General features: G+C 42.3%; 1 protein-coding gene across 1 annotated transcript in view; it reads right to left on the reverse strand.

The window, feature by feature from the left end:
• Positions 1-24,955, reverse strand: part of LOC148098546 (uncharacterized) — a 35,811-nt gene extending 10,856 nt beyond the window's left edge. The window contains exons 1-3 of the mRNA XM_087852525.1: positions 24,894-24,955; positions 19,906-20,097; positions 5,986-6,481 (exon numbers count right to left, since the gene is read on the reverse strand). Coding sequence (XP_087708651.1) covers positions 5,986-6,481; positions 19,906-20,097; positions 24,894-24,955 — 750 coding nt within the window. The remainder of the gene's footprint in view (positions 1-5,985; positions 6,482-19,905; positions 20,098-24,893) is intronic.
• Positions 24,956-25,864: the final 909 nt, after the last annotated feature.

Below are 25,864 nucleotides of genomic sequence, written 5' to 3' on the forward strand. Positions count from 1 at the left end.
CTGAAAATATGCTTGTTAACATTTGGCTAAAATGCAGCAAAGCTCTTAATAATTCATTAGTGACCTGCTGGATGCTAAGTCTAAGGAAAAACTGAATGAAGTGGCTACAAATTTGAACTAAATAAAGTGATTTGCATTAGCAAGGTGATACATTAGTCCCACTTCTACTCTCTGTTTTTTTTAATGATTAATTGATTATTGAATAGCACTTTGACTCCGTTAGAATCAAGCTTTCTCTGCTTGAGGTATTTTGTTGTGTTTGCTTTGGCTGCACATCATACTGTGGATGCAATTCATGCAGAAGTAATCAAGGTAACAAGGGCAATTATTTATTCAAAATCCATCAGCTGCAAGTTATTAATGTTGAAATACAATGTATGCTTTCCCCTGAGTCTGAAATATTACACTGGCTCTAGGGAAATATTAGAGAAGAAATGCTACAATTAAAGTCTTTCTCTTTAAGCACATGTGTGTAAAAGTTGGGATGTGGAATTGGTGGTGGAGTGTGCATGTGAGCCTCAGACAAGCACAGATTGATAGTGATTTCCCTTGTTTGACTTCTTAACCAGGTGATAAATCTCCTCATGTATGTTAATGCACATGTGAACACGTTTAAATGACCTGGTAAATAAGATATGGACAGGTAAGGAGAAAGAAAATGGCACGAGTAAAGTGTTTATATGTAATCACACACAAAACACCCCCCAGCTAAACTAACACCAAGCTGGCGACCCACATCCATCCCTCCATGTGGCACACAACACATTCAGATTTGTCACTGTCAAACATGTAATTTCAGCAGCAGTCAAAATAAATTGCACAGCCTCCCACAGTACTGTATTAATAATTTACAAATCACAGTGGAGCAGAAAATAGGTGCACATAGCCCCACCAGTGTGTGATCAGGCTGGGATGTGTGCCATTTCTCAGCAAGCCTCTCACACACTGCTCCCCACCTATGAAAAATGTGACATGTCAGTGGTGTAATTGTGTATGTATGGCATATTTGAGTGTGCACATGTCAGTAAATATGTGTTAAATTAATATGTGCATTTCATTGCATGTGATTATATGTGAGTGTGTTTGTGTGTATTTTTAGAGATTTGGCCTTCATGTGTTATTCATATGATATTAGTTAAGAAATAATATATGTGGACATGTTACACATAGCCACTAAGAATCAATGGTGAAACTATTTTAAACTGCAGGTAACCATAGCAACCACTCCCTGTCACTTGTCACTAAACAGGCAGCCAACTGACAACAAATATGGACTGGTTCTTATATAGCGCTTTTCTACTCTGTCCGAGCACTCAAAGCGCTTTATACAGCTAATTCATTCACCCAATCACACCCATTCACACAAGCACTTCTAAGCTTAAGTGCTAAGTATCTAACATTCATACACATTCACACTCCGATGGATGCATCGGAGAGCAACATGGGGTTAGTATCTTGCCCAAGGATATTTGGCATGCAGACTGGAGCAGCCTGGGATTGAACCACCGACCTTCTGGTTAGTGGCTGATCCGCTCTGCCACCTGAGCTACAGCCACCCCATATGCAGGTTTAAAAATAGAACTGGCCAATACAGGCGCCAAATTCCAGAGCTGAAATATAAAGTGTTCGTACTACAAACTGCATTTTCTCGAATGGCCATTTAAGGCTGGGTCTAAAAATGAGCTTGTCTCCATAAAATTCTCCTCTAAAATATCAAACCTTAAAAAAGAAAATATTAAAAACAAGTAAGTGAACCAGGCCTTGCCACTGTGTTTGTACTGCTCTGGGCTCTGTACAGCTCTTTTAAGGTCTTGATGTTGACTTTTTTTCTTTTTCACTCATTCAGAATCATTGTCCTGTTGCATGGTAAATGGTAAAGGGACTGGTTCTTATATAGTGCTTTTCTACTCTGTCCGAGCACTCAAAGCGCTTTATAGAGCTAATTCATTCACCCAATCACACAAGCACTTCTAAGCTTAAGTGCTAAGTATCTAACATTCATACACATTCACACTCCGATGGATGCATCGGAGAGCAACATGGGCTTAGTATCTTGCCCAAGGATATTTGGCATGCAGACTGGAGCAGCCTGGGATTGAACCACCGACCTTCTGGTTAGTGGCTGATCTGCTCTGCCACCTGAGCTACAGCCACCCCATAGCATGCCCATAGCATGAGCCAGACTTGTCTAACCTGTAGCTGTTGAACAGATGGTCTCACCTTTGATTTATTGGTCTACAGAGGATTTTGTGATTGACTCCATGACTCCAAGGTGTTCAGGTCCTGTGGCTGTAAAAAAAAAAAGCCCAAGTCATCACCCCTCCACCACCGTGCTTGGCAGTTGTTATGAGGTATTTGTTCTCATATGCTGTATTTGTTTGTTTATTAATAAACGTGGGACTGTCTATTATAGCCAGACATCTTACTTTGGTCTCATTTGTCCAAAGGAACTTTTAGAAAGAAGCGGCTTCCTTAAGGCAATTTCTTTTCAGACTTTTCTGATTGTACTCTGATGAACTTTAACATTTAATCTGCTAACTGAGGCTTGTAGACTCTGAGATGTAGTACTAGCCTTTTTTGCAGTTTCTCTGAGAACTGGGGTGATTTTACTGCTGAGCCATAAAGACCAGGTAGATGTAATAATTAACACACACTTCCTAAGGGCATGATAGCGAACCTGGATAAAAAGAATGAAAAGGCAAAGGCACCACCTATAGATGCTTTTCGTTATACTGATTAAAGCCAAAATATTAATTTAAGGATCACAAAGTATCACCATCTATCCATGCAGATTCAATGGTCAACAAATATCCATAATACAGGCTTATTAAAAAAACCCATTAAGACAGATTGAAGGATTTGTCTTCACATTACTCTCAGCTGTCCTTCAAACCCACCCATAACAGTCTTTGTGCTCACTGAAGGGCTTGGCTGCATTTCTAGACTCCTGGTTGTTTGGCAGCAGGTCGGTTTGAGGCTTACTAAACCTTTCCAGAGAAGCCTGTGAAGTCCATATTTGAGCTTGTTTGAACATCTGCAACAAATACATTGTTAAGCAGTGCAACTTTATTAATGTAAGTCTGACTGGAAAACAGCATTTGTGTTTTATTTACTAAAAGAAGAAAACATTCCAAACCTTTACTGTTTTATATATATACATATATATATATATTGTGTTACAGTCCTTATGGCTTTCAAAAATGCAACCATTGATTTAAGTAAACGATTCTGTTAATGCACTAGATTATTAAGTAACACTGTTTTTTACTCTAAATTCCCAGGCCTGCTCTGTGATTAATGATGGACTGTTGTCGGCTGTCTTCCTCCCAGGGGAAACATCTTGGAAAAACCTCTCACTGAACTCCATTAGTTCCAAAAGCTCTCTGCTTAGTGTCAGCTTGGTTATATAGAGGGTGATGTGGATGGTTTTTTTTATGTTTATATGTAATCGATGAGTGTAGTTTATGTGACATCTCTGTTTGTTTTTTTTTATCAGACACAAGCACAACCTCTCAGGGAAATTAAACATGGGTACTGTTTGCCTGACTGCTGTTAGTGGTTACTGGTATTTCAATTCAATTCAATTCAATTTTATTTATATAGCGCCAAATCACAACAAAAGTCGCCTCGAGGCGCTTCATAGATACAGAGAAAAACCCAACAATCATATAACCCCCTATGAGCAAGCACTTTGGCGACAGTGGGAAGGAAAAACTCCCTTTTAACAGGAAGAAACCTCCGGCAGAACCAGGCTCAGGGAGGGGCGGCCATCTGCTGCGACCGGTTGGGGTGAGAGAAGGAAGACAGGATAAAAGACATGCTGTGGAAGAGAGACAGAGGTTAATAACAGATATGATTCAATGCAGAGAGGTCTATTAATACATAGTGAGTGAGAAAGGTGACTGGAAAGGAAATACTCAATGCATCATGGGAATCCCCCGGCAGCCTACATCTATTGCAGCATAACTAAGGGAGGATTCAGGGTCACCTGGTCCAGCCCTAACTATATGCTTTAGCAAAAAGGAAAGTTTTAAGCCTAATCTTAAAAGTAGAGATAGTGTCTGTCTCCCAAATCCAAACTGGAAGCTGGTTCCACAGAAGAGGGGCCTGAAAACTGAAGGCTCTCCCTCCCATTCTACTTTTAAATACTCTAGGAACAACAAGTAGGCCTGCAGAGCGAGAGCGAAGTGCTCTAATAGGGTGATATGGTACTACAAGGTCATTAAGATAAGATGGGGCCTGATTATTTAAGACCTTGTATGTGAGGAGCAGGATTTTGAATTCAATTCTGGATTTAACAGGAAGCCAATGAAGGGAAGCCAAAACAGGAGAAATATGCTCTCTCTTTCTAGTCCCTGTCAGGACTCTTGCTGCAGCATTTTGGATTAGCTGAAGGCTTTTCAGTGAGTTTTTTGGACATCCTGATAATAATGAATTGCAGTAGTCCAGCCTGGAAGTAATACATGCATGAACTAGTTTTGGTAAATGGAAGAACGCAGTCTTACATATTTGTTTAATATGTGCGTTGAAGGACATATCCTGGTCAAAAATGACTCCAAGGTTCCTCACAGTGTTACTGGAGGCCAAGGTAATGCCATCCAGAGTAAGAATCTGGTTAGATACCATATTTCTAAGCTTTTCAGGGCCGAGTACAATAACCTCAGTTTTATCTGAATTAAGAAGCAGAAAGTTAGCGGCCATCCAGGTCTTTATGTCTTTAAGGCATTCCTGCAGTTTAACTAATTGGTGTGTGTTATCTGGCTTCATGGACAGATAGAGCTGGGTGTCATCTGCATAGCAGTGAAAATGTATGCTATGTCTTCTAATGATGCTGCCTAAGGGAAGCATGTATAATGTAAACAGAACTGGTCCTAGCACTGAACCCTGTGGAACTCAGTGTGTGAAGAGGACTCTCCATTTACATGCACAAATTGGAGTCTATTAGATAGATATGATACAAGCCACTGCAGTGCAGTACCTGTAATACCTACAGCATGTTCTAATCGCTCTAATAGGATATTATGGTCAACAGTATCAGTATTTAATCAGGATTGTTACTCACATATGAATTTTGTAACATGCCAGTTTAAAATATATCAAGAGTAAAGACTAAACTTATCCTTACACAACAAATAACTTCACCACATGCATATGAATGAGAAAAATTGTGGTTTTTAGATGTTAGTTGAAATAATAATAATAATAATAATAATAATAATAATAATAATAATAATGGATTTTTAATCCTGTCAGGTTCAAGTTATCAGCACCGAAAACCCCTACACTAGCCCCTAATCCATCCTTTGGAGAAAAGCAGGAAGTGCTTTCTTGGAAATAATGAAAAATGTTTTCAGTATTTTTATAATGTCAAATATAATTTGTCCCTTGATTGCAAAAAAATTTGACAACATCCATCCATCCATCCTTGTCCACTTACAGATGCAGCCACTCAAAACTGAGGTCAGCCGGCTGGGAGACCACCCTCTTTTCTTTGAGGCGTATCTACTTTCCGCTATAAACACAACACTTTTACTCAATTGCAGAGTGTCACCAAGACACTCAAATAAATTGGACTTGGATAGTTAGCTACACATGATTTTTTCAGTATTATTGTCGGCTCTTTACTTTAAAACAGGGGTCTAGAACTTGTGGCCTGGGCCATTTGTGGTCCACGTTACCCCTACTTGACGTGAAGAAATATAATGCAATTTGGCCCTTTTTTTGTCTTTTGTTGAGTGCAATGTTAAAATAAGTTCTTTAAAAAGCAAAAAATTATTTAATATGAAGGCAACATGAGCAGAGAGTACAAACATGTTGAGGGATTGGCTGTGTTAGTTCAGTGAGAGAGTTATTTATTAAAAAAAATAACTTAGCGTTGTGCTTTGACTCAAGACAGATGGCGCCTGTCACGATCCTGGGTCTTTTGAGCCTGCTGAACCTCGTCCACCTCTGGTTTGGCGTTGGCGGCCACCTTCCAGATCTTGCCCAATTGCCACCGCTGGCTCCACGGCCGGCCTCCTGAAGTGCTTCGTCACCACCGCTGGCTCCACGGCTGGCCTCCTGAAGTGCTTCGTCACCACCGCTGGCTCTGCGGCCGGCCTCCTGAAGTGCTTCGTCGCCTCCGCTGGCTTCGCAGCCGGCCTCCTGAAGTGCTTCGTCACCACCGCTGGCTCTGCGGCCGGCCTCCTGAAGTGCTTCGTCGCCTCCGCTGGCTTCGCAGCCGGCCTCCTGAAGTGCTTCGTCACCACCGCTGGCTCTGCGGCCGGCCTCCTGAAGTGCTTCGTCGCCTCCGCTGGCTTCGCAGCCGGCCTCCTGAAGTGCTTCGTCACCACCGCTGGCTCTGCGGCCGGCCTCCTGAAGTGCTTCGTCGCCTCCGCTGGCTTCGCAGCCGGCCTCCTGAAGTGCTTCGTCGCCTCCGCTGGCTTCGCAGCCGGCCTCCTGAAGTGCTTCGCCACCCCACCGAAGGAAATGGTCTGGAATACTGGTCAAGCTCAAAAATTGTGTGGCGACATAAACGGCTACATTCCCAGCTCAAGAACCTTGCCCTGGACAACAAGCGTTTTATTTCCTGGCGTTCCCTGGAATCAACTCCCCGTTGGATCATACCAGTGATTCCACATCCTAATATCCAGTGCCTATGGCATCGGTCCCCACGTTTTGCAGGGGTGGAGTGGATTATCAAAACCTTCGCCCCCTATGTCGATCATCTCAGCTGGCAGGGAATCCTGTGCTAGCTAAACTGGCCCTGGTTAACCCTAGGTCGCTGGCCAATAAAACCTTCATTTTTTCATCTCTCGTAACTTGGATTTTCTCTTGGTGACTGAAACTTGGCTGAGCCCATTTTCTGAACTTGTCACCCCAGACTGCAACTACCTCAACTCACCCCGAATGACCGGTCGAGGCAGAGGACGCTTGAACTGCAGCTATTTGAATTGCACCTGCCAATACTGGTGCTATGTGCACTGGTGTATCGACCTCCTAAATATAATAAGAACTTTATACAAGACTTTTCTGAATTCTTGGCAGGAATTTTACCAAAGTATGACAGTGTTTTAATAATAGGGGATTTTAATATTCACGTTTGCTTCGCTGCTCTGCTGACTGATGATTTTTAAAATCTTATAGACTCTTTTAATCTTGTTCAGGCCCAACACATAAACGTGGTCATACCCTGGATCTTGTACTTTCTTGCGGCCTGTCACTCTCTGACTTTTGAAATTTGTAATATCAATTTTTAGGACCATATGCCTGTACTATTTGCAGTGTTGGGGAGTAATGGAATACATGTTATACATTTTAAATACGTTACGTATGTAAAATACAAAATATGAGTACCTGTATTCCGTTACAGTTACCGTTTTAAAAGGTGGTATTCAGAATACAGTTACTTTGTTGAAATGAATGGATTACACGGCGGTATTTTCCTGTTTCATGAGGCTATGAACTCTATATTTTTGGTGTCCACGTAGGTGGAAACCCAAACAAAACACACATTAAGAGGCTCTCATGTCTGTGTCTCAATCTCGCGGTCCATGTCACTTCTACTTGCGGCCCGCATAATGACGTGAAGAAATATTTTTAAAAATTATTCACAAAAATGATTTAATATGAAGGCAATAGGCAGAGTGTTACAGGCATAGCCCTAAAGAATGTAGCCTCATGGGCAGTGTAGTCCGTGCTGCAGGGAGAATGGACTGCCATACCCGTTATGTGTCTGTGAGCGAGGGAGGGAGAAAAAGAGTTGAAAAGTAAGAGATGTCACTGACCAGAAACAGAGATGGAAGCCGACACAGAACCCGACGTATTAGCCAGAGGTCTCTTTACGGTTTTATGCCTTTACGGTTCGAAGCCGCGGATAGTTTTCTATATGAGATCGCTGCAAAAAGTGCAGCCTTACCTATGGTCCACCCTACTGTTACTCATTTTATATTAAGATTTAAAAATCTAGTTGCTATTGGTATGGCGAATAATGTTCAGTAAAAGTAATAAATCACACAGCAATAGTACATTCATGTAGTTGTAAAAAGCATGATAATATATTAAGTAATCCAAAGTATTCAGAATACGTTACTCTCATTGAGTAACTTAACGGAATACGTTACAAAATACATTTTGGGGCATGTATTCTGTAATCTGTAGTGGAATACATTTTAAAAGTAACCTTCCCAACACTGACTGATTTGAGTTTGAGTTGAGTTGAGTCAAGTAGATCAATTCAAATACAGCAGATCACTTCGCCTGCTTCTATAAAAATCTAAATCATGCATTACCTGCTAAGTGGCCCACCTACTTGACCACTGATAGCCTACTTTCCCAATTTAACTCTGCTTGTTAGGAAATACTTGACTTCATTGCTCCGTTCACCAACAGGTACCTAAAACCAAAAACCCAACGTGGTTGAATAATGATACCAGAAAATACAGACAGGCATGTAGAAAAGCGGAATGAAAGTGGAAAAAGGACCGACTCCAAGTTTTGTTTGAGGCACTTCGAGAATCCTTGTCAAGCTACCAGAAAGCAGTAAGAGCAGCAAAAACAAAGTGTTTTTCTAAGGTTGTGTCTAACAACTATCATAAACCTCGTATTTTATTTGGTATTATAAATTCATTTCTTAATCTTCCCACTAGTGATTCTCATATAGCAGGGAACATAACATGCGAGAATCTAATGAAATTCTTCATTAATAAAATTGTAGACATTAGGTCTCCCATTATCCCTCCCATTTTTGACCCATGTGTTTATACTCCAACTTCAGCCATTTTTGATTACTTCGAGCCAGTGTCCCTTTCATTACTTAATGAAGTACTCAGTAACTTGAAGCCTTCAAATTGTACTTTGGATATCATTCCACCTGGCTTACTGAAAGAAGTTTTTGATTCTGTTGGTATATGTTTGCTTTCCATTGTTAATAGCAGTCTTCAGTCTGGGTCCGTCCCCTCTGATTTTAAACATGCTGTGGTGGAACCCATCCCTAAAAAGCAGAATCTGGACGCAATAGTCGTATCAAATTACAGACAATCTCTAAATTGCCTTTTTTGTCAAAAGTTCTGGAGAAAATTGTCCTTCTACAGCTCCAGACCTTTTTAGATCAACATGACATTGGCGAAGTATTCCAGTCTGGTTTAAAAATGCACCACAGCACTGAAACTGCTTTTTAAAAAAGAAGTTTTTAATGACCTTTTAACTTTTAACCTCAACTTCTGTAATAGCTTCTATTGTGGTATTACCTCTACATTAATTGGCCAACTGCAGCTAGTCCAAATGGCTGCAGCACGGCTGCTAACTGCCACGTGCAAGTGGGATCTCATGTCTTCCACACTTGCATAATTACATTGGCTGCCAGTCAGCTTTCGAATTGATTTTAAGATTTTAACACTTGTTTTTAGTGTTAAATGGAACTTTAGTGTTAAACACCTGGACTTGTTGTCCAGGTGTTACATGGACTAGCTCCTATATATCTTGCTGATCTCCTAACCTGGTATTCTCCCCCAAGATCGTTGAGGTCTGCGGACCAAATGCTTTTGGTTGTCCTAAGGTCCAGATTACAACACAGAGGAGACCGGGCATTTGTTGTGACTGCACCTAAATTATGGAACACGTTGCCCCTGCATATCAGGACCTCCCCAACACTGGATACTTTTAAAACCTGTCTAACAGCCAACTTTTATTCTCTGGCCTTTAAATCAATATGAGTCTTTTACTATTGTTCTTTCCATCATTCTATTTTCTCTTAATCTATATTTTATTTTATTTGGTATGTCTTCTGATTTTACTATTTTATTGTACAGTACTTTGGTCAACAGCTGTTGTTTTTAAAAGTGCTATATAAATAAATAAACTTGAAAAAAAACAACTAATGTGTACACTTATGTCTGCATTTTTATTTTGTTAAATACGAAAAAATATAGCAGAAGTGTAGTAGGTTGCAACTTCATATTTTCATTTATTTCTTTAAACTCCTATGTTGTGCAAACGTCTTGAGCGACCCATAACATGACTTTATTTTGCAAAAGAGAGGCCAGACTTTCACTTAGTTTTTCTTTTTTGAAGTTTTCTCCAGGCTTTATGGCGGTGTTTCACAGCCAGTTTTTTTCAACATTAGCTGCTTTTTAAATTATTTCCAGTCCTGTCCTCATACCTTAGAGAGGAACGTTTGTTTAAGCTCTATTTTAACCTTCCAACCATATTAATGAAAGTATGTTAATTAGGGCTGGGTATCGTCACTGATTTCTAGAATCGATTCAATTCCGATTCACAAGGTCCCGAATCGATTCGATCCACGATTCGATTTAATTCTATTTAATTCGATTCGATTCGATTCGATTCACTTCGATTTGAATCTGGGAAATTTTGACAGTCAGATATGTTATAATTCAGATCAGTACATTTACATATTTTTGTATCTATAAAAAGGAAGCTGACACACGCAAGACTTTATCAAAGGTGTGAGCATCACAGCAGATGTCTTTGTGTCAAAGTAGCTGAAGATAAAACACAGAAAAACATGAAGGTGATTTTCCTGGCCTGGGATTTTATAAAAATATTCTGCAGTACATCAAAAACGAAAGAAAACCATTAATCAACACATGAACATTACCTCTGACGTTACAGCGGTTTTATTAGAGACACGGCTAAGCGTTTTGCATTTTGCATAATTTTAAAAAGTTTAAATTTGTTCAGTATTGAACAGCAGAAATTAGGTTTTCTTTTCGGAAGTATGTAAAACGAAAAAGAAAAAAAAGTCAGCCGACAGCGCTGTAAACAACGGTAGACTTGTGTGTAACAAGCAAGCAATAATGAAGAAAACAGTACAGAGAGAGAGAGGGGGAGAGAGAGAGAGAGAGAGAGCTGTGCATCGTGGTCGAAGCAAAACAGTAAAAGTCAGAGTGAATTCATGACGATGTTTATGTGAAGCGTAGTTTGGATCTTCTTTTGCTGCTGGTTCGGTCAATATTGTTTGGAGAGAGATCAAACTAACAGCTTTAGAATCAGCGCATAAAGGGCGTGAACACAAAGCGCAGACCGCCGACAGATCAGAATCAGCGAGCTGTCGGCTTTCATCCCCGACTGTGAGAAAGGCGACATCTAACTGATGTCCCGCTGTGTGTTTAAGTCTTTGTGCAGAATCCGTGTTCCTGCTCTCATTTACTGTCTTAGCTGTTTGGTGGTTGTTGAAATTTTGTGAGATTCTAGCATTTCGGGCAAAATAAATTTATATTAAAAAATCGATTCAGGATTTTAATGAATCGATTATACGTAATCCAAGCCAGAATCGATTTTAATCGATAAATCGATTATAAAAACCCACCCCTAATGTTAATCCAGTGTGAACTTGATGCATCTGCCTGGGTGTGTAACCTATCAGCTTTTTGGGCTGAGTGTTATGGGGGCTGGAATGCTGTCTTTGGAATTTTGGGACAGGACCTTGCCAACCGAAGCAACTTCATGGTGCCTTCCCAAAAACGGGACATTAGAAGACTACCAAAAAAAGCAGTCTATACTACTTTGTGAATTCCATAAATCCTAATGTGTGACAAAGGAATCAGCTGTGATGCTAATGACAGTCTGTGCTCTCTTATCCATCTGCAAAAGTTGGTTGTGGTCTTAATATTACTGTTATTACTACTGTTAAGACATCTACGTAATATATTTAACAAATTGTGTTATTAAAGTTTGTAATTATATATTCACCGTCTGGATTCAGATGGGTCCTTCCACGCTCTGCATGTCTCTGACGGGTCAGGCATGCAGGCAAACCTGCATTTTCCCATGAAGGTTGCATTGTTTATTTCCTACATTCAAGTGGAGGGGTCATCAGAGACTTCACAGATGTAATAAAGAAGACACCACAGACAAAATGACAATTAAATACAATCTGGCTGCCCCTCCCTGAGCCTGGTTCTGACAGAGGTTTCTTCTTGTTTCTTCTGTGACATGGTGCTTTGCACTGTTGCGTCACAGCAAGAAGGTCATTGGTTCAAATAAAGAATCTCTCCTGGGTCTTTCTGTATAGAGTTTGCATCTTCTTCCTGTGACTGTGTGGGTTCTCTCTGGGTACTCTGGCTTCCTCCCACAGTTCAAAGAGTTGCAGTTGGTGAGGGTAGGTAATTGAAGATTCTAAAGAATTTCTAAATTCCCATATGGAAAAGATATATGTAAATCTTATAAAGTTTGTATCTGTCTTGTGTGAAACTTGTATGAAAAGCATACAAGAGTGAAAACAGATATAAGATCCCTTGAAAAATTATATAAATGAAATTTGTATGTTTTGGATACTTACTAAAACAATATATGAAAGTAATGAGAAAGTGGCCACTTTCATGAGTTTTTACTATTTCTTTTCCATATGGGTTACCCATGGATGCAAATGTGAGTGTGAATGGTTGCCTATTTCTCCGTGATAGACTGGTGACCCGTCCAGGATGTACTTAGGACTGCCAATAGCAGCTGGGATAGGCTTCTTGTGCTCCTAAATTGGATACATGGAAGAAAATGGATGGCTGGATGGATTTTGCCAGGTGCTTGCTCACAGGGGATTGTGTGATTGGTTTCTATTATTGTAGGATCTTTAGCTTACAATATAAAGCACCTTGAGGCGACTGTTGTTGTGAATTGGTGCTATATAAATAAAACTGAATTGAATTGAACAATAACCTAGAGGAGGTCTGAAGACATACAACTCTACCTCTGAAGACATACTGCATGCTGCATCTGTTACAACAGCATGGCCTGTCTGCAGTAGTGATGGGTCGTTCGCGAACGAAATGGCTCTTAGAGCCGACTCTTTGACGTGAACGACGCGAGCCGGCTCCTTATCGCGAGCCGTCACGTGGGTTTTTTTTTTCTTCTTTCTCTCAGCCTCTCTCTCGCACTTTTTTCCCGCTTCACTCCGCACCCGAGCCTTGTGCTTTACGCTGGGCAGAGGGGGGAGGGGCGGTAGTTACACTCAGTAGCACAGGAACAAAGCCGGAGGGAGAGAGAGAGAGCCAGGGACAACAACATCACATTAGAAAGGTATAGTAATCATCCACAACTATTTTTGGTTGCAGATGATAAAGGATTCAGAAAGTTTATTCATGCGGGCCCATATGACAGACAATATGCATCTTCTTTTTGTTTTCATATTTTAATTTATATTTAATTGTGTTGTGGTTTGCAGTGTTTTGTGTTGTTTCACTTTAAATTTGTGAAAGGAAAAAGCTGAAAATTTAAATAGTTAAAATTTGAAATGTGAATAGTTGATTTTTTGTATTATATGATTGAACGCACTTACATTTTACATAGCATCTGAAAAAAAAAAAACAGGGCAGCATGGTGGTGTGGTGGTTAGTACTATTGCCTCAACGTAAGACGAACCTGGGTTCAAATACATACAATTCTAGGACTGCATGTAGGATTTTATATGTGTATCCCAGTCCTTTAAGAATAGCAATCAAGGTCCCCTTGCTTTAGAATTTTAGACTCATGTGCACATGTACCATTGTTTCACAAAAACACGTTGAAACCAATTTAGAGAAGTCCCTGAGCGAGCCCTGTAAAACATTTGCCTGCACAAATATCTCATAATGATCCACAAACCTCACTCTACCTGAGGCAGCAAATGAGAGAAAGCCATTCTAGCAGCGCCATTAATGGCTTCACACTCTCCGAACATATCCACCTGCACTTCATATCATCCAAAAGCCAATTTTAGGAGACATCTTTCATAATTTATGTGAATGTAACAACACCAGGATCCCTCTGTAAACTGTGTCACATTTCCACAGCCTCAGAAAGGCTCTGGCAGATGTAGGGCCAGTCTTTCTAACTGAAGTCAATACATTTAACATCAAAAGTGTTTTGATAACACTGACAGTGTTATCAAAAAAAAAAAAAAGATTAGGAGAACCATTCAGTTAATTTCTAAATGTGTGGGCTCCTTAGAAGAAAGAAAGGTCAGAAATGTAAAGAACAGATAAAACAGGCTAGTGAAGTGGGGCTTCATTGTAGGCAGGCAAATAAGTAAATGTATTTATCGGCCTTTTCCAGTAGCGTCCCTCCTTCCCCCAGAAACATCTCCCCTTCGTCCTTTCCCTGCGTTTCCTTCCACATCCACGCTTTCTGTACCCAATCAATTATTCAACATGCAGGTTTCACAAGCTCTACCTCCCACTTTGCCAACTGCACGGCTTATTGTATGCTCAGATAAACACAGCTACTGTAGGCTGCAGACACCAGCCAAGCTACAACCTGCACCTCCACTCACAGACCTGCAGGACTATTGCCAAGGGTGTATACTGTCTGCAAAACCAGTATTTATTCCCAGCATCTCTGTTTGATCTGGAAACTTTAAAAACAGTTTCTCCGGGGACCAATAAAGGCTGGCTCCAAATTCCCATAGAGCCCCATGTTAATATACTTTTTCATTTTTAATATTGTACAGTTGAGTATAACTGTACAATATTAAAAATGAAAAAATATTACTGCTGAGAAGTAATGAAGTATAAATATTTAGTATAAATACCATACTTCCACAATAAAACTAAAATAAAAATGTCAGATATCTGCACTTTACTTTTGTATTTATTTTTCTGACAATTTTCCATATTTACTCAGGTGTGCTTTAAGCACACAGGTGTGTTTTACAGCTTTAAGCTTTAAGACATTTGATCGGATATAGCTGATTTGGAGCTTGAACTTTGAATCTGAAATTAAGGTAAAAATGACACATAAAAGACGACTCTGCTCTTGTTTTCATCTGTAGTCTCTTCATTCCTATTGCATACGAAGAGATGAAAGTGGAAAAAACAGATATTTTATGGATCATGTATAGCACGATCTGGAATGATCTGGAATAATGCTTTTGAGACAGATTACTTGTGTTTTTTTAACAGCTCAGCAAATCCCAGCAAACACAAAATGTTTCTGGTGCAGTTGCTATTTTTTCCAATGTGAGATGCAGAAAGATCTAGGACAGATAGGAGAGGACAAAGAGAGATTCGTTTTAGTGGTGAGGACTGCTCGCTGACAGTTTTTCATTTGGTTCCACCTTTTCTAGCTTTATACTATTGTAGGGTTTGGAAATCAGTCGTCGTAGCTTATGTAGCATCTTCTCACAAAAGAGCAGCATCCCAGCTCAGCAGAAGGACGGAGATCACAGTAGAAATTATTATTATTATTAGAATCAGAAATCAAGTTAAGATAAAGTTTGTATTTGCTTTTATCAATATTATTTTATCAACATTAATATGACCCAAAGTTCAATTACCATGCAGTTTCAGAGGCTCTACTAAGTTGAATCAGTAGCCTACTTGAAATGTGCAATTCACTTGTATTTTAATTTAAATTTTTATTCCTATTTATTCTATTTATCCCCTTTGTATATTTTATCTATATATGTCTTTGTATTTATATATGTGTATATATATATATATATATATATATATATATATATAATATTCTGTAACTCTGTAACTTCTGTCGGTGCTGTGCTTTTGGAAACCGAATTTCCCAGAGGAACCCACCCGAGGGATTAATAAAGTTTTATCTTATCTTATCTTATCTTACTTCAGCTTTTACCAGAATACTTCTTAAAACTATGTGTACTTCTGCTTAAATGACCAGTGTATGTACTTTTGTCACCACTGGTGATTGACCGTCTGTCTATATGCACGTATTAACAGGCTGCTTTGTTTTGGTTTGTTAAGTGAGCTTGCTGGTGCTAACTTATAATTTAGCTCTTCCGAATATAGCTCCAAAATCCAACATAGCTGTATTGTTGAGGTTTCAAAATGCAAAACCTACGCCCACCAACGGGTGCTGTTACTGTGGTCTGTCCAACTTTATCTGTTTTCACATTGTATTGAATGCAGAGTGTCAATGAAAAGTATGTTTTACTGTAGGATTAACAAGATTAACAAGTAAACAAGTCAATGTGCATTGCTCAAAGGTACAGATTAGTTAATAGTTACAGATTCATGAGCCTTCATTTGTCATTGCTGCTTTTAAACACCAAAGCTCAGCACGAGACTTCATAACTTAGATGGAACACTTTATCCAGAAGCATCAAACAAAATTCTAAAACAAATTGCTAAAGAAGCATGCACAGTATTTCTTCTAACACATAGAGTTTGCTTCGCTTGTGATCACTGTGATCTCTATGCCTCAGCCGAGTAATAGCAGGAAGTACTGAAAAATCTAATTTTTAAATAAATAAATAAATAATTAAATCTATGGACAGTATTGCTCTACTTGGACAGTAAGGCACACCTCAACCAAAACACACATATGTATATATAAACATCACATAAAGGGAAAAAAATCCCCTCGGAAAAGCCATTACTACAGTTTTCTACCAAACAAAATAAAACTGCAGTAATGGCTTTTCTGAGGGGATTTTTTTCCCTTTCTTTGATTTCTTTTTTTGGTAACTCTGCATATAATGAGAAAAATAATTATTTGCGGAATTCACTACTAAATTTGTAACTTTGTTTACAAAGAAATGAAGTCTTGAATTTTTATGGTAATTCAATTTTAACGGTGAGAGAATTTCAGCCAAAATTCCAGAAAAAAACAACATTCCATAAAAGTTATAAACCCTCAAAATATGATTAGAAAACCAAACAAAAAACAAAGCAAAATGGGGGTTTATAAATCCAATTGAGATGCTGAGGGACCTTAAACAGGTCAATCAAGCTTGAAAATCCTCCAATGTGGCTGAATTAAAACAATTCTGCATAGAAGAGTCAGCCAAAACTCCTCCACAAAGATGTTATAGCAAATATTTGATTTCAGCTCTTGGGTGGGTCGGTTTTTTCTCTTAATAATGAAATTATCTTTTAAAATATGAATCTTGTATTTATTCCATTTTTATTTGTCTAATTTGTTTGATAATCTGAAACGTTTAAGTGTGACACAGCACTATACATAACCCTGTGCAGAAAGAATCTTTTCTGCTCCCAGTTTTGGATTTTAACCTCCTGCACTGCTGCAATATATATTTATCAGCCCTCTTGGTTGGAGCTGTCACCTTTACAAAGGCTAATTCCAAAAGGCGGAAATAAAGAGCGCTAAGGCAGATGATCCAGCCCACAATAAGAACACAGTGCTACATGCCACTATCGCTCGCAACCTCCTGTTTGCATCAGCCTGTACTCGGTTCAAATGTGGGGAGGTAAAAATAGCAGAAAGATAAAAGAAGACAGAATGTGTGTAAAAATGGAATACAAGAGACGTGCCTCCAATCCCAGAAATAGAAGCCAAGTCGAAATAATAGTGATCACAGGCTCCTTCTGCCTTTTCAACAGTCTCCTGTGGCTTCGGCTGAACATTTCAAAAGCAGTAGCAATACTTTGTCAATCACTTTAAGCAGTCACATTACTATGTGCTTTTAATGTGTGTGCCTATTGTCTTAGGAAGCTCACAGCTTAAAGAACACTAATGATAATTAGACCATATGACAACTAAAATGAGCGGCTAAAAAGGTTACAGTACATCTCTGTTATAGTGATGATAAAATGGTCCACCAGTATCAAACACACTGTAGAGGAAACAATAAGCTAATTAGTCATTGCAGGCACGATGGCCATGAGTAGTTTTCTCTGTGAAACCTCCCATTACCAGCATCGTGTCCACAGCTGTCAGTAGAAACCACGCTCTTTTTGTTCCTGATCAGCCAGAGCTGAAACTCTTGGCCTTGGTCTGTTCATCAATACAGGAATTTTAGTATCCTCTTTGCAGTTGTTGAATTTGTTTTGGCATGTTCAAGGAAGTAAGTAAATGTGGCACACAGGTACTGAGGTCTGAGATCGTACTATAGAATCAATAAAGTGACTCTCTGTCTGAGAAATAAACACAACAGCCTGTTCATACTGTTTTTTTTTTTAGCAAATTAAATAAATGTATTTACTTTTAAAGATATAGTATTGTATTTTATATATATTCATTTTGTTTTCTTTGTTCTTTTTAAATGTACTTCAGGAAGTTTGTACTGCAGTAAAATAACACATTTTGGGGTCAACTTGAAAGAAAGGCACATGTGAAACGTAAAAGTGAGGTCAGAGGTCAAATGTGACATGATGTTTGGATACAAACAGGCAGAACCAGGCTGAGGGAGGGGCAACCATCTGCCACGACCAGTTTAAGTGAGAGAAGGAAGACAGGAAAAAAGATGCTGTGGAAGAGAGCCAGAGATTAATAACAAGTATGATTCAGTGCAGAGGTCTATTAACACATGTTGAGTGAGAAGGGTGACTGAAAAAGAAATACTCAATGCATCATGGGAATCCCCCAGCAGCCTACACCTACAGCAGCATAATTAGGGAAGATTCAGGGTCACCCGATCTAGCCCTAACTATAAGCTTTAGCAAAAAAGAAAAGTTTGAAGCCTAATCTTTAAAGTAGAGATAGTGTCTGCCTTCCGAATCCAAACTGTGAGCTGGTTCCACAGAAGAGGGGCCTGACAACTGAAAGCTCTGCCTCCCATTCTACTTTTAAATACTCTAGGAACAACAAGTAAGCCTGCAGTGTGAGAGCAAAGTGCTCTAACGGTGTGATATGGTACTATAAGGTCATTAAAATAAGATGGGGCCTGATTGTATGTGAGGAGCAGGATTTTGAATCAAATTATAATAATTATTGTTGTTATTGTTATTACTGACTTAGACCTCAGATGTTTGCTCTGAGGTTGAAGTAATCATGGGTGGTTACCCTTAACCCTCAACCCTACCCTAACAGGTGAGTTAGACTGTGATAAGTTTTTTATCCTCAGAGGATAAAAAACAAACATTTTACCTTCCTTGCTCGGTGCTCAGAGAACTCTGTTCTGTGAAAGTTAAAAATATTAATCTGCTGGTATTTACATAAAATCCAAATGTAACAGTCCAGAGTAAAATTGCTGCTCGGCACAAAAACCCCTTTTGAGATCGTGCATCGAGCATTATCGTGACTCTGGTCCTTTACGGTCTACTAATCTATTCATACATTTATTTTGTACAAAATATGATGCAGATTTCACGATTCCTCTGTCAGGGGTTGCTGAGTGGAGGCGAGGAAGAAGGAACCCAAACGCAGGACTCGCAGGTAGGTGAAGCCTGGTGATTTATTGTCGATGGAGTGAACACACAGAACAGAGGTAGGAAATGGCTGGCTGGCTGGCTGGACGACGGACTGAATGGCTGGCTGACTGAACACAGGCGGAAACAACAACATAACATCAATGACACGACAAAGAACTGGTGAAACCGAGGAACTTAAATACACAGGTAGAATGATGGCAATGATTGGAAACAGGTGAGTACAGGGCTGAACATAATCTGACTAATGACACAAGCTGACACGGGGAACAAACAGGAAGTGAAACAGGCAGTGGCAAAATAAACTGAACATGAACAAAACTGAAAGCACTGGGTCAATGACCCAGGAACCCTGACAGTACCCCCCCCTCCAAAGGCCGGCACGCGACGGCCAAAAGAAAGAAAAACCAGAACAGGGTGGGCGGAAAAACCAGAACAGGGTGGGCGGAGGGGGCCCAGGACGGAGGGACGGAGTCCAAAACAGAAACAGTTCAGGCGGGCGGCCACGTGGCCGGCGGCCGAGACGAGACAGTTCAGGTGGGCGGCCGCGTGGCCGGGACGAGACAGTTCAGGTGGGCGGCCGTGAGGAAGGCGGCCGAGACGAGACAGTTCAGGTGGGCGGCCGCGAGGAAGGCGGTGGCGGCCGCGAGGAAGGCGGCGGCGGCCGCTGAGCTGGTCTGGTGGGCGGCCGCGAGGAAGGCGGCGGCGGCTGCTGAGGCTGGACCAGGTGAAGCAGAAGCTGAAGCTGAGGCTGAGTCTGGACCAGGCGAAGCAGAAGCTGAGGCTGAGTCCGAGGCTGGCCCAGGCGAGGCAGAAGCTGAAGCTGAAGCTGAGGCTGAGTCTGAGGCTGGACCAGGCGAAGCTGAAGCTGAAGCCGAAGCCGAAGCTGAGTCTGGACCAGGAGAAGCAGAAGCTGAAGCCGAAGCCGAAGCTGAGTCTGGACCAGGCGAAGCTGAAGCTGAAGCCGAAGCCGAAACCGAAGCTGAGTCTGGACCAGGAGAAGCAGAAGCTGAAGCCGAAGCCGAAGCCGAAGCTGCAGCTGAGTCTGGACCAGGCGAAGCAGAAGCCGAGGCTGAGTCTGAGGCTGGCCCAGGCGAAGCAGAGGCTGAGTCTGAGTCTGGACCAGGCGACGGCACGGGAGCCGGGGGTGACGGAGCCACAGCTTTAGGGCCAGCGGGCGCGGAAGCCCCTGGCTGGAGACAGGCAGGGCCAGCGGGCGCGGAAGCCCCTGGCTGGAGACAGGCAGGGCCAGCGGGCGCGGAAGCCCCTGGCTGGAAAGCGGCCGGGCCAGCGGGCGCGGAGGCCCCTGGCTGGAGAGCGGCCGGGCCAGCGGGCGCGGAAGCCCCTGGCTGGAAAGCGGCCGGGCCAGCGGGCGCGGAAGCCCCTGGCTGGAAAGCGGCCGGGCCAGCGGGCGCGGAAGCCCCTGGCTGGAGACAGGCAGGGCCAGCGGGCGCGGAAGCCCCTGGCTGGAAAGCGGCCGGGCCAGCGGGCGCGAAAGCCCCTGGCTGGAGAGCGGCCGGGCCAGCGGGAGCGGAGGCCCCTGGCTGGAAAGCGGCCGGGCCAGCGGGCGCGGAGGCCCCTGGCTGAAGAGCGGCCGGGCCAGCGGGCGCGGAAACCCCTGGCTGAAGAGCGGCCGGGCCAGCGGGCGCGGAAACCCCTGGCTGAAGAGCGGGAGAGCTCACAGCTGGCTCTGGGTGCTGTGGCTGCAGGTCCGGGAACTGAACAGGGTGGTGGATGAGTGACTGAACTACAGAAGACTGGACAACAGACTGGACAGACTGGAGGACGGGCGACCGGGAGGCAGGAGGCGACTGGACTGACTGGACAGGAGGCGACTGGAGAACAGGACACTGAGCTACAGGGGACGACTGGATTGACTGGACGGGAGGCGACTGGACTGACTGGAGGACTGGAGACTGGAGGGCAGGGGGAGACTGGACGACAGGGGACTGGAGTGAAGGCTGAACAGCAGGTGAGGGAACTGACCGGAGTGGAAGCTGAACAGCAAGTGAGGGAACTGACTGGAGTGGAAGCTGAACAGCAGGTGGGACTGGAGCAGACTGGACTACAGGCTGGACTGGAGCAGGAGTGTGAACTGATTGGACTGAGGAGGCTAATGGATGAGCTACAGACTGAGCTAGCGAAGGAGATAGAGCTACAGCCTGGGCTAGTAAAGCTGGTGCCTGAGCAGGGGACAGGTCAGCTAATCTAACCAGTGATAATGCAAGGGCGTGAAAAGCTGGATCAGGAGGTGGATGAAGAGGTGAAGTAGTAGGTGGACCGGTTAGCTCTTCCAAGCCTCTAGGGAGGCCAGGCTGGATTGAGGCTGCCCTCAGCCTGGGCGCTGGGACAGGCACGGGAGGTGGCTGGACACAAGAGCGGATGTGGAGGTAGACTGCATCGCAGCTGCCCTCCTCCTGGGAGCTGGCACTGGTGTGGGTGTAGGCCGGGCCCTAGTCATCTGAGGTGGTGAAATGGCTGAGGAGGAAGGCCGAATCTGGGCTGCCGTGCTGGTGGGAAATGGCTGAGTGATGGGTGTGGAAATAGTGACCGGGTGTGTGCTACTGGCAGGTTTATCAGGGATTGGTCTGGTTTTTCTGCCACCACGATTTACAGTCTTTGCGGGAGCAGAGCAGAAAAAATCTTCCCAGTCTACATCATCCAGGAGGGAAACTCCCCATGAATCGGTGGTGAATCTGGTATGTATTTTAAGTGAGTCCGATGACGAGTGCGAAAAACAGTCACTGGAACTCACCACCGGGAGTTGTTGAAAATAGTCCAATTCCTGACGGCGTGTGCGCCGCTTTCTCCGGGAAGAGGAAGCGGGCGGGGTAAACCACTGAGCCTCTGGCGCGGGAACCTCCGTTGAGCCGAGGTTGGAGGCATAGCCGCTGTGCCGTGGCAAAGTGAAAGGTCCGGCGAATGAGGCGGCGGGTGTATGAGCGAGGAGCGGAGCGGCGAGAGAGGGAGCGGCCGAAGCGCGGCGTGAAACGCCCACTCTCCGCGGCAAATGCTCCGGTACAGGTGAGGCAGCAGGTGGGGGAACGCGGCGTCTCCGAGGCCCGCCCAGAGCCAAGCGAGTGCCTTCGAAGATGTGCTCTCGCTCCGTGAAGAGCCGCTGTCTCTCCTTGAGCTTTTCTGCCCACAAGGAGAGCGCTGCCTCCTGCCGCTCAAAAAGGTCCGAGTCCGCTGGGTCCACAATGCGTGGTCGTGTCATTCTGTCATGGGTTGCTGAGTGGAGGCGAGGAAGAAGGAACCCAAACGCAGGACTCGCAGGTAGGTGAAGCCTGGTGATTTATTGTCGATGGAGTGAACACACAGAACAGAGGTAGGAAATGGCTGGCTGGCTGGCTGGACAACGGACTGAATGGCTGGCTGACTGAACACAGGCGGAAACAACAACATAACATCAATGACACGACAAAGAACTGGTGAAACCGAGGAACTTAAATACACAGGTAGAATGATGGCAATGATTGGAAACAAGTGAGTACAGGGCTGAACATAATCTGACTAATGACACAAGCTGACACGGGGAACAAACAGGAAGTGAAACAGGCAGTGGCAAAATAAACTGAACATGAACAAAACTGAAAGCACTGGGTCGATGACCCAGGAACCCTGACATCCTCACATTAGCCTGCAGTGGCCCCACACTTCCATTTGCCTCTTACTGAGGCGTTTCATTTGCCTGCAACAGTATCTGCAATATCCATACACACTCTCTCTTCTTCCCTCTCTTTATGCAGAGGGGTTTTCCAGGCATTCCCTCACTCTCTTATCTCTCCTCTGCTGCTGATACAGCGTGACCAGGATTACGCTTTTAACCCAGTCCAAGATGGCTGCCTCTATCTGCGAGCTCACTTGCTCTTGCTCGTTTTTCTCCCTTGCCCCTCTCTTTCTCTATGCGCTTTCTGGAAGGCCTGAAAGAGAGAGAGAGCAAGACTTTAAAAAATGCATGACTCTGGAGACAAAATGTTACTCCAGTCAGCATTTCTTTACTGCAACCTGTGCAGAGAGCTTTGGTATCATCCACTATGTGACAGCTGAACATGCTAATTAAGTCAGCCCTTCCATCTGTCACTTTAGTTAAGAAAAAGTGCTGATCATTTTGGAGGGAACCTTTCAGATCCAAAGCAAATCAGTGATTCAGTGTTTTCATATATTAACCCTTAAAGAAAGGAGTGTTTCAGTGGATTGTTCTGTATGACCCTTCTCTAAAAATGTAAAACTTTATCGACAAACAAATAAATAAAAGGTGTCGATGTATTTGGTCAGTCAGGAGGTCCTTTGTGAACAGGTTTGCTTTTAAGTTCACATGTGCACACTGCAGACCAGACATATTGTTCCAGCGTCAAAGAAATTCCTGCTAAGGCCTGGTAAAATCAATAATTTACTGCAGTTCCAGTGCATGTAAAATTACTTTTTTCATTATTTAGCATTTTATGGACTGGAGTAACCCATATTCGTAGAATTCTTAGCAGCCTTTTCATTCAAGCTGCGAAACAAGAGTAGATATTTTTGCCCACTTTAACCCCGGACTATGGTGCTGGAAATTGTTCATTAATTATATGTTTTTTATCGATTTGTATCAATAACTCCTGGTGATTCATACACCAATAAGATTGCCTTTACTGTTTAGTCTCAGATGGGTTTGATATTTAAAGGAGCGCAGTGACCTGAAATAATAAGACTCCTTAAATGTCCTAAACCCAAAGTAACCAGGCTGTTTTAAAAATGTCAGAAGTAAAAAGTGTTTTTCAAAATATAGAGAGTAAAAGTAAACATGGGTAATTCCTCTTAAGTACAGTAAATAATTTATTTGTTATTTCCCACCTCAGACTTTAAAAAGAACAAAAGTTTCATATTTGGATAGCATGGTGTTAAGGTTCAGATCATCTCCTGTAATAGTGTCAGGATATTTTATGGGCACACTTTGGGCCCTTTAGTTTAAATGCCATTATCTAACTGAGAACTGCTACTGTTCATGCCTTTTAGTGATGGGATTTCCGGCTTCATTGCTGGAGAAGACGCAGACACTAAATACAAGAGGACAACAGGGCAAAGAGGAAACACCTGGTAAACACAGTTGACACTAATTGCACAGATGAGATGGGGGAGAGCAAAAAACAACATCACACACACCGACTGGAGACTATCAAAGTAAAACAGGAAGTACACAGGGACATGACTAGGGGGAACAGACAGATGCACAGGAAGACAAGACTGCCCTAACAGGGGAGGAAACAGGCAAAACCTAGACTAGAAATACAGAATAAACTCAAGAATATACACATACTGGACTGGGAAATATAAAACACACAGAGAACCTAATAAATAAACAAGACTCAAAGAACCAAACGGCACAAAACACTGGGTCAAAGACCCAGGTATCCTAACAGTTGTGGTACAAGTTGATATTATATGAAGGCACAAAGGCAGACTGTTAAAGTCAATCTGTATTAAACATCTATCTTTTGGGTTGTAGAATGAAAGTCATTACCATTTGCATTAGCAGATTTTGAAAGGGTTGAATATGCAATGAGTATCACAGCGATTATGGAGTCAACATCAGATGTTATGGAAGTCCTCTACAAAGTAAATGTTTACAATCATTATGTTAATGAAATTATTATATTTTGTAAACTTTTTTCCACCTTTTTTTTTACAGATAAGTGTTGTGGACATATCAGACATCAGTTCTGACTAAAGAGCTGTTAAGTATTACTGCTCCACCTGCAACCCTGTTCTTAAAAGTTGTTTTCTGTTTAAAGCGGAGGCCTTCATCCACTCTCATTATAGAGACAACTAACGGCTTTTTAAAGTGACCTTCACCCACACCTGTCTATGACTGCATTCTCTATCAGACTGATGCTCAAAGAATCCTTCTCTCCTCGATTCATAATAGTTTTTGCTGTGTCTGCATGTAATACAGTAGCTAAGCATGGGCACAGCACAAAAGCATGGCCACATTCACCCACACAAACACGAGCAGATGGCATGTGAATGCGTGTTTGCATACTGTCTGTGAATATCTGCAAGATTATGCATGGGTTACCATGGTGACACATCGCCCTCATTGCTCTCCAACTCGGTCCTGATGTTGAGAATCAGTCTGACACTTAAAGGAACACTCAGTGCTAAACGAAGATCAAGGACGGTGGTGAGGATGAGTGTGAGGAAGCAAGAAAACAACAGCAGTTGTAGAGTTGAGGAAGATTTCTGTAAGGATATAAAAACAATCATTTTCTTCATTTCTAAGTATTTTGCAAATGGTAACATAGACTACCTGCAGCCAAATTCTCAGCTGTGCTAATGATTATTTATTAAGCTTTATTTGTAGCAGGTAATCTATTATCCACGAAGTATCACAGTGCAACATTTTCTCTAACCTGGTGTTTGTCAAAGTGGAGATCAAAGGACCGCCAAAAAGGGAATTTAAGTAGGCTGTTTATGGCATTAAAGAGAAGAAGCTCACTACAAGTCAGAGCTTAACACACCCAGTCGGGATGCTGACAGCTCTTGTCACTGCGGATCTCAGAGAAAAGCTGCGCATTTGTAAGCAGCAGGTTAAACTAAGGCAGGGATAAAAACACCTGTGCAAAAAACCTCCAGTTCAAAAACATAAAACAACACATTAAAGAATGAAGAGGTAAAGTACTGCATTATAGTGTCTGATTTAATTAGTAATAAACAGTGTTTTTTCAATGTACTAGTAATGCAAGTGAGTATGAAAGGTACCTGATAATAGATAAAGTTTTAGGAGTTCCACGTTAGCTTGGACCTGTTGGTAACATGGATTATTCATGAAT

This window comes from Neolamprologus brichardi, chromosome 15 (genome assembly GCF_056152115.1).
Source record: "Neolamprologus brichardi isolate AB-2024 chromosome 15, ASM5615211v1, whole genome shotgun sequence".
Lineage (NCBI taxonomy): Eukaryota > Metazoa > Chordata > Actinopteri > Cichliformes > Cichlidae > Neolamprologus > Neolamprologus brichardi.